General features: G+C 37.5%; 1 protein-coding gene across 1 annotated transcript; it reads right to left on the bottom strand.

Annotated features, from left to right (window-relative positions):
• Nucleotides 1-319: 319 nt before the first annotated feature.
• LOC148721015 (melanocortin receptor 5-like) lies at nucleotides 320-1,252 on the bottom strand. Its single transcript, XM_088737733.1, has one exon. The coding sequence runs from the start codon at nucleotides 1,250-1,252 to the stop codon at nucleotides 320-322; it is 933 nt and encodes a 310-aa protein (XP_088593859.1).
• Between the last annotated feature and the right edge of the window lie 9,057 nt (nucleotides 1,253-10,309).

Here is a 10,309-nt window from a genome sequence, read left to right as displayed (position 1 = left end):
ATTCCCATCATAATGGTCTCTTGTGACAACAGCATTGTGATCCTGGTCGAAACTTGATCGTTATAAGGGAATAAATTTGATTTTCTTCTGTTATAGTTTCTCAATAACATGTTTCTATCCGTTTGCAAGACGTTTGCAAGACGTTTTTTATCATAAGAATGCCAGCCAGAGACGTTTCTCTACTATAGTACAGTCAGTAAAATGAGTTTTTTATTTTCTCGACTTTTCCTTGGCTGTTCTCAATGGGACTGAAACAAGTACATTGAATTTTTCAATGCACGATTACTGCTCATGCAATCACATATTATCATTTCTAACCTCAGCATAGTGCATCTCTTATTGTCTGCTTTACCGCTTGTCTTACCTCACTAATCTTCCAGCAGTAAAGAAATGGGTTTAATGTCGAGTTAAAGTAAACTAAGGCAACAGCTAGTTTCCATATTACTACTAAGTGTGACGAATGTGTTTTACTGTCTGCGATTACAACTACAATCATTGAGTATGGTGCATAACAAATTACTAATGCTAACTGCACCGACAAAGCACTGTACACTGCCTTTTTGTATCGGGCTATGTTCAGTGCATTCAGTTGGCCCGGCTGTTGTTGAAAACGACCTTCTACTTGTGCCTGATTACGATTAAGAGTGCGGAAAATCTTTGTATACGAGATGATTGTGATACCTAGGCAAAATGGTATAGATATATATACAGACCAATGCGTTATACGATGATCTAACTTGAAGCATGTAGCAGCGACAGTGGACATAACCCAGATAGTAGCTATAATGATGTATGTGCGTTTCAACGTTACAATTTGTCTGTATCTCAGCCCCAACAACAGGGCGAGAAGTCTGTCCACGCTTATGGCTGTCATCGTCATCAAAGACACTCCACATAATGCATAGCTTGCTATGTACGCTGCGTTGCTTGCGTATTGACAAAGACTCCAGTTTTCCTGAACCAAGAATATCCAATAAGTAACATAGAGAGGCTCACTAACAAGACCAACCAACAGGTCAGTTATGGCCAGACTACGATACAACAGTTTGGACGGCGGATGAAGGGAAGATTCCTTTCGAAGGGCAACAAGGATAAGGGAATTGCCAAGAAAAGCGGTCGCCGAGAGGAGAATGTGCACCGCTAAGAACGAAACTGATTTTTGTTCAAGCCCATCCACCAAAGAGGGAGAGCATTGCTCTTCTTGAAATATTTGAAGTTGTGATCCACCTCCTTTTAAATCTATTGTCGTCATTATAGCGAAGCTTAGTAAACGTTCGTTTCCTTTTTCCTTGAATTTATCTAAAATTGCAACATGCAACATTTCTTTTAGAATACTCCTATGCACCAAAACCACCTATAACTTCCTTTGATTTTAAGATCCAGAATATTGACTTCAAAAACAGTTACCACATTTTAAATGTGGTTGAAAACTGTCTTTTTATGAAGATGCATATCACTTTTTATCCTATTGTATCGCTGTGTTTTGCATTTTTTGTCATCCTTGCGAGGAACCAGTTTCTGCGTAACTAGCAGCTTATTAGATTCCTTATAAGTTCTCTGGACTTTTTCGCCATAAGTTACATTTTACTTAAAAGTCTTTATTAAAAAGAACAGAACGTAACCATAAGTGATATCATTAATTTTAAGCCTTGAATGGTGCGATCTTTTCCTTTGTTTGTTTTTTCTATATGAAAGAGTGCTACCAAACTTCTACACCGGGAAAGCTTCTCAGCAAAGTGCCTTCACATGAAAAAAACAGGAAGTTTTATCATCTTATAAAGGTTTTTGCCAAACCTACATGTCTAGTGCAGGTCTTCCTTAGCATTTAAGACATACCAGACGTTTGTGAAACTGTGTCAGTTCTTATGGCATAAAAAAAGTATCTCTTTTGATGCAAAATGTCTCAAATAATGTAGATAATACGCGTAAATTTAAAATATTTCTTCCTTTATTTATATTCTGCTTCCGAAAATCAATTTCAAGCGAGCGATCGAGCTTAAAAAGAGAAATAATAACTTACCGTTTTCTGAAAAGGATATTTTAAATGAAATTCTACCCAACGTTATCACATTTCTTGAAGTTGAGAGACAGTATTTAGGCTAGAAAATGTTTTTTTAGCATTCCGTGACTTCATAAACAGTTGTTTTGTTTTGTTTTGTCTTTTTTTTTCTATGCCTTTTTGTAATTGCATCTGAAGAGACATTTTTTTCTTGACAGCACCCGCCAAGCCACGATCACGTAACTGACCTGCTTTGCTCAATTACAGTTACTCAGAAACTTGAATATTCGACATGAAAGGTTAATAGTTAGTCGGAAACTATTTGAACGCAGACTTCGTAAATAACAGCCCATTACCGGTTTTTTTCTTTGCACCCAACATCCGACTAAAATTGGAAACAGAAACAATTACTCGACAGGTACGAAATGCCACATAACCAAATTAATACTTTGGGCTATTTCACCTATTTTCCCTCAAAATTCAACCATGCCCTCGCTTCAAGCTATTAAAATTATTTAGGATTATCCCTCTAAAAATCATTTCAGTCGCGTACGAGAGAGCGTGGTGACACTTTTGTAATTATTTCCCCAGTTTGACAGTAGTTGGGATAAGGTAAAAGCTTGGTTGTTACATGTACACAAGGTGTCATGTATGCGGCAGGTACTTGTACCCTAACATTCTTCCTGTGCCATAGAAACTTCACGAACATTCTGTTTTAATAACAAATTAGTCTAGGGTCGAGGTCGGAAATCGATCCACTCAGTGTTACGAGTGACATTAACAGTGATGATGTTAAAAATATTATTTAAAATGATGATATTATAACGAATAAAAAAATGATAACAATAATAATACTGCAGTAAATGGTTTGAACCCGGGGGTAACATTTTAAAGTGTGGTGTGATCGTCGGGGTGAGTGTAGTCCTGAGAAGGACTGTTGTCGGTGGTAGTGACTGACGTTTCGACAACCTGTGCGGAAGTCATCATCAGAGTCAAGTGAATAGTTGTTGTCAGTAGAATGTTCTTATTTCAGTTCGTGTAAAATGATTGAAGCTTGAAGTTCATTTATTTGTTTAAGCAGGTTGATTAATTGGCAGCTGTAATAACTGATGTGAACCTGCTGTTCTAACCCACCCATCCCACCCCAAGGGAGGACATCCATCACTCAGTAATCTCGTGTGTGGGAAATTAACGTCTCCTGCCCCAACCCTGCAGGAGACGGGACCTCCATTTATTCGTCCCTATCCGAGAAGACTAGAATATCTAACCATTTCTTGATGTTATAGAAAGGTAGAAAATTCTTCTCAATTATTTTAAGACCTTGAGTGTTGGTCCGGGTCTCGAACCCTCGACCTCCCGCACTACAGTCTAGCGCTCTATCCATTGAGCTAACCGGGAGGCGGTTTTACCGTGATGTTATTGGCGGTAAGACTCAAGTGGCGTAAGTCGGTCGTGATTGGTCTGTTTCGATCCGTCAGTAAAGTTAGGTCGTTCAGTTCAGTTCGTTTGTAATGTTTATGTCGTGAATGAGTCGTTTGTATGGAGCCGGTAGAAGTTGACACCTGTTAAGGGGAGTCTGTTCTAAGTTAGAAATAAGAACTAATTAATATGATAACATTATTGATAATAATGATGAAAATAATAATAAAGATAATAATAATAATAAGAAAAAGAATAACAATGTTAATTATAAACTAAAAGTCATCGTACCGTTCAGTTTTACTTTCGACCTTTATTTTAATATCAAGTACTGTAATTTTAGTTTGTTATTTATAATTGACTATGGCAATTGATTGATTGATTGATTGATAGATTGATTGATGAGATAGAATAAATATATGAAAATCATATATTGAACTGCGGTATTTGATACGTATGATGCACGATCCTCGCAGTAGATAGCGCTATTTAAGCAATAGCGAAATTCAGACCTGAAAAAAATCAGGCCTGTACGGGACTTAACTTAACGGCCTGCTCTCAGTTGGCTTGTTAGCTCAATTGGTTAGAGCGCTGCACTAGTATCGCAGAGGTCAGTGGTTCGAGTCCCGTACAGGCCTGATTTTTTTCAGGTCTGAATTTCGCTATTGCTTAAATAGCGCTATCTACTGCGAGGATCGTGCATCATACGTATCAAATACCGCAGTTCAATATATGATTTTCATATATTTATTCTATCTCATTTATCACTTTCACGGGTTCATTACGAATCAACTTAACGGCCTGCTCTCAGTTGGCTTGTTAGCTCAATTGGTTAGAGCGCTGCACTAGTATCGCAGAGGTCAGTGGTTCGAGTCCCGTACAGGCCTGATTTTTTTCAGGTCTGAATTTCGCTATTGCTTAAATAGCGCTATCTACTGCGAGGATCGTGCATCATACGTAGATTGATTGATGTTAGCAGGTTGGCATCAATAGAATACGGTATACAGAAACTACAGAGCAATGACTATGACAAATCATACAACTCATCACACTTTACTGAGGGTTTTTACTCTGTCAATTTGAAAAAATGTAAAGTGAGAACAATTTTGAATAAATATATACGGTTTATCACATCCTTTTGTATCCTGGTAGTAAAAATCGGATTAAATTAATAACCCACCCCCCCCCCCCCCTATATTCAGGCCAGCCTCTTATAAGCCAAGCCCCCAAAGTACCTGAAAGAAGACCGGGGGGGACTTGATAGAGGAGTTACGGTATGTAGGACGTCTGCGCTTCGATTTTTCTGTTTCACAGTGCTTGATACATTAAAGTAGAGCACGATGTATGTTGAGTTAAGAAAATACGAAGACAACGCTTTCACCCTTACCTTTCAACCCGTCAATTCCATGGACAAAGTGATTGTCTAATTGTTTGCTTTGCTGCTTGTCTTACCTCAATTATCTTCCAGCAGTAAAAAAATGGGTTTAACGTCAAGTTAAAGAAAACTAAGCAACTTCCTATTTGCCTTAAGACCACTAAATATGGTGGATATCGTTTGCTATGAGCGATCACAATTTCCACTAAATTGATCGGTGCAGAGCAAACAACTAATGCTAACTGCACCCACAGTGCACTGTACACTGCCTTTTTGTATTGCGCCATGTTCAGTGCATTTGGTTTGCTCGGCTGTTGTTGAACAAGATCTTGTACCTGAGCCTGATGACGATTGAGGACGCTGAAAATCTTTCTGTACGAAGCGATTGAGACAATTATGCAAGATGGTCCAACTACACGGCCATACCAAATAGTTATACGATAATCTAAAATGTATATTAGAGCAGTGACAATGGATAGAACCTAAAAGGCAGCTAGAGTAATATATGTGCGCTTCAAAGTTACAGTATGTTTGTATCTCAGCCCCAACAACAAGGCGAGTAATCTGTCCACGCTTATGGCCGTCATAGTCAATAAAGACACCAAACATAATGTATAGCTCGTTATGAAAGTTGTCCCAGAAGCGTATCGACAAAAAATCCATCGTTCACGAGCCACAGACATCCCATAAGTAGCAGCGAGAGGCTGGCTAACAAGACCAACCAATAGATCAATTGTTGCCAGACAACGGTAAAAGAGGGAAGATTCCTTGCGAAGAACAACAAGGATGAGACAATTGCCGAGAAATGCTGTGATGGACAGGAGAATGTTGATGGCTGAGAGAGAAATAAATTGTTGTTATAATCCACCCACCAAAGAGGAAGAACATGACAGTTCTTTGAATGTGTTCGTTTGTTTCCCACTTCCTGTTAGATTTGTTGACGATATCATTTTGTAGCTTAGACTGAAGGGCGTTTGCTTTGTTTGCAGGTTATTTATTTATTTATTACAAATTCACTCCACAAGAATACACAAACAATTAGTATTAATTACAATTAAGGTTAATAAAAACCATAAAAGGAAAAATTGTGGAGAAGGAGACAACCAAAAGCGCTGACGCACCATACAAGGGATGCCCCCTCTAACTAAAAAAAATTTAATATAGCAAAACTATATAGAAATATAAAAATAGATGCCCTAATTATCCTTATCCTTAATAAAACTTAAAACGTTCTTTTTAAAAGTTTCAATACTATCTGATTCTCTAATGTGATTAGGTAAGCTATTCCATTCACCAACGATACGGTTAAAAAAGCTATATTTGAGACCGTTAGTTCTGCTAAAATTTGGGACAAGGTCCTGTGTGTCATTTTTCCTCAAATTATGCTTCTGTCCTTACAAAATATGAGCTTATTGGAAATGTCTATGTTATAATGGCCATTAATTACATTGAACAAAAACGTAACATCCCTAATGAAACGCCTATCAGATAATAGCTACAATTTCAATTTAGATAGTCTAGTACCATAATCATCATCAGACCTAGTGATCCATCTGGTAGCTTTTCACTGAACAGCCTCCAATTTGTCAATGTTACGTTTAGTATAAGGGTTCCAAGTTTCGCATGAATATTCCAATAAGGGTCTCACAAGACTACAATAAAGTGTTCTCATGGTTTCAACATCATTTAAGTCCCTACAAGTCCTTTTTACCAACCCTAAAACCCTATTGCTCTTAGCAGTTATTCTATCTATATGCTGGTTCCATGAGAGATCACTAGCAGTAAACAATCCTAAATCTTTATAAACATTAACACATTCCAAAGGTTGACCCTCAATGTTATACTCCCCAACTAAGGGTGCCTTTTTCCTGGTTATTCGCAGGATCTTACATTTCTTAGTATTAATTGTCATCTTGTTCATCTCACACCTATCTGATATTTTATCAATGTCACTTTGAAAAGAGGACAGATCTTCTTGAGTATTAATAACCCTATACATTTTGCTATCATCAGCATATAATGCAATTGAGATGTTCTTACTAATTACCGCTGGTAAATCATTGATGTATATTGTGAAGAATTTATGGTCCCAACAAAGAACCCTGTGGGACACCAGAGGTTACGGTTAACCAATCGGAAGCCTCTCCTTTGACTACTATACGCTGCTGACGTTCTGTCAAATAATGCCTACACCAGTTGAGCAAGTCCCCGTGGACACCATATTTATAAAGCTTGGCTAAAAGAATGTCATGACAGACAAGGTCAAAGGCCTTTGAAAAGTCTATAAACACTACATTGACTTGGCCACTCTTATCCAAAACCTTGAACCAATCATAATGTACCAAGAGTAGTTGAGTAGTGCAGCTACGATCGGTGAGGAATCCGTGATGGGAATCGTGCACAAAACTGATAACTTGATTGTAAATAGCATTGTACACCATTCTTTCCTGGCAGTTCCGAATGATGGATAGAAGCAAAATGCCTCTATAATTTTCTACAGGCTCATGATCACCATTGTTATGAATAGGTGTGATATTAGCTGATTTCCATAATTTAGGTAGGCAGCACTGTTTGAAAGATAAATTGAAAAGCATACTCAGAGGAACTGCAGATGTATCAGCAGTCTCTTTATGTAAACGAGTAGGTATATTGTCAATCCCACAAGACTTATTAGCATTAAGACCTTTGAGAAGTTTTCCAACTTCTTTAGTGTCACAAGCCACATAGTTGGTAATGACATCAGTACTTGGATCTTGTATGTTAGTTTATATTGGGGCTGGTATCCCAGTACTCTGTTTACGCTGAAAAACTGAGTGAAAGTGAATATTAAATAAGTGGACTTGCTCTTGAGGTTTTGTCGCAGATCTTCTGTTGTAAGTGTTTACATCTGGAAGCCGTTTTGAGTTTGACTTGATTGAGTAGTAGCTCCAAAATCGTTTCGGGTTTATCTTAAGTTGACTGGACAGATGCTGCAGATATCGTTTGTATTCAGATCTTAGTAACTGTTTGACAGATCTTCTTAACTCCTTAAACTTTCGGCTAAGGGCTTCTGATGGACGAACCTTTAGTTTTCTCCATAACCTTTTTTTCTTGTTGACCTTCTTAAGAATATCACTTGTGATCCATGGGGGATTAATTTTCTTTTTCACAGTAAAGGTTGTAATGCACAAAACTGCTGGAGCTAGTAATAAGTCGTTGACTCTTTCAGTACAAATATCCACATCCTCTACCAAAAAAGCACAATTCCAAGGGATGTACTTCAATAATTCATTCAGTTCAATAAAGTTTGCCTTTTTAAAGTTGTAGTTTGTCCTTGAGACAGACTTACGAGGACGACCAGATAGGAGTTTGATATTGAAACTAACACGAAAATGATCAAAATTAAAATGATCAGTCAGTACTTCAACATTACTAACCGTATCAGGAGTTTTAGTCAGGATTAAATCAAGTATATTGCCATCAGCTTCATTTAGCATTCTTGTTGGATTGAAATTACATTGAACCAAAAAATTATCATTAAGCATATCACAAAAATCAGCAGTACACTTATCGCTTGAGGTAGCAGTTAAGCTATGCCAGTCTATGCATGGGAAGTTAAAGTCGCCCACAAGGTAGAGGTAGCAAATCTAGTCGTTTCAATTCTCTCCGAACATTGACGTAATTTGAGCGAACATTCCACATCAGCTCTAGGGGATCTGTAGCACACTCCAAATAAAACGTTATCCTTCGAGAATTGACAAATTTCCACCATTACAATTTCAATATTGTCATCATTCTCCAGATCCTTTCTTCTAACCGAGATCAAATCCATGTGTACTGCCAAAAGGACACCCCTCCTCTACGATCTATAGACTAAAGGGCGATAGCTTTGTTTTGCAGGTTATATCAAACGAAAGATTTGGTATCAACAGAATTTGCCAGTCGCTTTTACGTTGTTCTTTTGATAATAATCACAAGGAGACTTCCTCAGAAGAGTTTACATATTTAAAATGCAAGAACAGATTGTTTGTTTTCCCCGTAAAGTTTGTGGTCGTGCCAACATTAGCATCGTATAAATAGAACTGATTTTCCTGTGACTTTTCATTCTGGCTTTATTCCATGAAATGCCTCAGATAGTATGCCGACAACGATACCAAATTAGATTATTGAAATATGGCCAGAGTGTCATAAAGTTTAAGTCGTCATCCCAATGTCTCGGTCTTACCATCGATCAAAACTTATCACGGAAAGAACATATCATGGCTGTCTGAAAAACGTTTAATTAGAAACTCGCTATATTAAAACGTACAAAATTCCTACCTAAGTCTATTCTAGAGTCTATTTATTTCAAGACTATTATTCCATCTGTCTTGTATGGGATTGCTGTATGGGCCTCATGCTCACTGGTCTTGATGGAAAAAATGGAGCATTTCCACCTGCGAGCTGCAAGGTTAATCCATAATCTGCCTAGGGACATCAATATGGACGACATGTGTAAGCTTAGGGGATGGTCCCCTATTTCATATTTTTACACGAAAAGGCTACTATCCATAACTTATAAATCATACTATGGTCTCTCTAATGACTACCTTAATAACTTAGTTTCGAAGCAGGAACACAGATACAATCTAAGAAAGATTTTAAATATAAATATCACTAAACCAACAACGGAAATGGGAAGACTATCTTTTAAGCATAGGGCAGCTGTAGAAATAGTTCGTACGGGCGCTAGTTTGAAGAAAACCCTAACAAACTATACATCAAAAGAAAGCTTAATACATGAGATTCAGAAATATAATTTAGGCGATTTTTTTATTTAGGGAGTATGAGGAGCCAGTAAGGCGTGAAACAACCGAGGATCCTTCTAGTGAATTTATTGGGTATCGAATCTCGCTGCCAGAGCAAAATAGCTGCACAGTCTTATTCGCAAGGCATCAATCAACAAAAGTGTGTCAGGCTTTTCCGGTATTCTGATTGGTTGTCTAGATATCCGCATCTGAAGTTAGAGTAGCGTAAAAAAATGCGAAACGTGTTGCGTAAATGGACACAACGTGAAAAATATTTAATAAATCAAAATTTCCTCACACAATTCCGTTCGTCATCATCCCTGGAATGCTTTGGCAAAATTTCACGAAAATCGATCAAATCTACCTACCCTATAAATTCGCTCAAAATAGATGTATTCCACATTTCTTGAAGTCGAGAGACAGTATTTAGGCTAGAAATAATTCTTTAGCATTTTTTTATTTCATAAACAGTTGTTTTGTTTTGTTTTTTTTTTCCAATGCCTTTTTGTAATTGCATCTGAAGAGAGATATTTTTTCCTTGACAGCACCTGCCTGGCCACGATCACATAAACCTGACTTTGTTTAATTACACTTACCAGAGACTTCCTCAGCAACCGTCACTCGTGTATTAAGTAATGCTTATTCTGTCAGAAGAGATACTAATTTCTTCCCAGGAGTTACATTAAGTATCACCATTTCTCAATTTCAACGGGCAATATTACGTCGTATTATCCCGTCTATAAACTCTAA

This window comes from Stylophora pistillata, chromosome 11, assembly GCF_964205215.1.
Source record: "Stylophora pistillata chromosome 11, jaStyPist1.2, whole genome shotgun sequence".
NCBI lineage: Eukaryota > Metazoa > Cnidaria > Anthozoa > Scleractinia > Pocilloporidae > Stylophora > Stylophora pistillata.
The sequence above is the reverse complement of the archived record's forward strand: the minus strand, read 5'-3'. Positions and strand labels throughout refer to the sequence as shown.

Coding starts and splice junctions, on each gene's coding strand:
- LOC148721015 (XM_088737733.1), bottom strand. CDS start 1,252: ATGACGACAATAGATTTAAAAGGAGGTGGATCACAACTTCAAATATTT.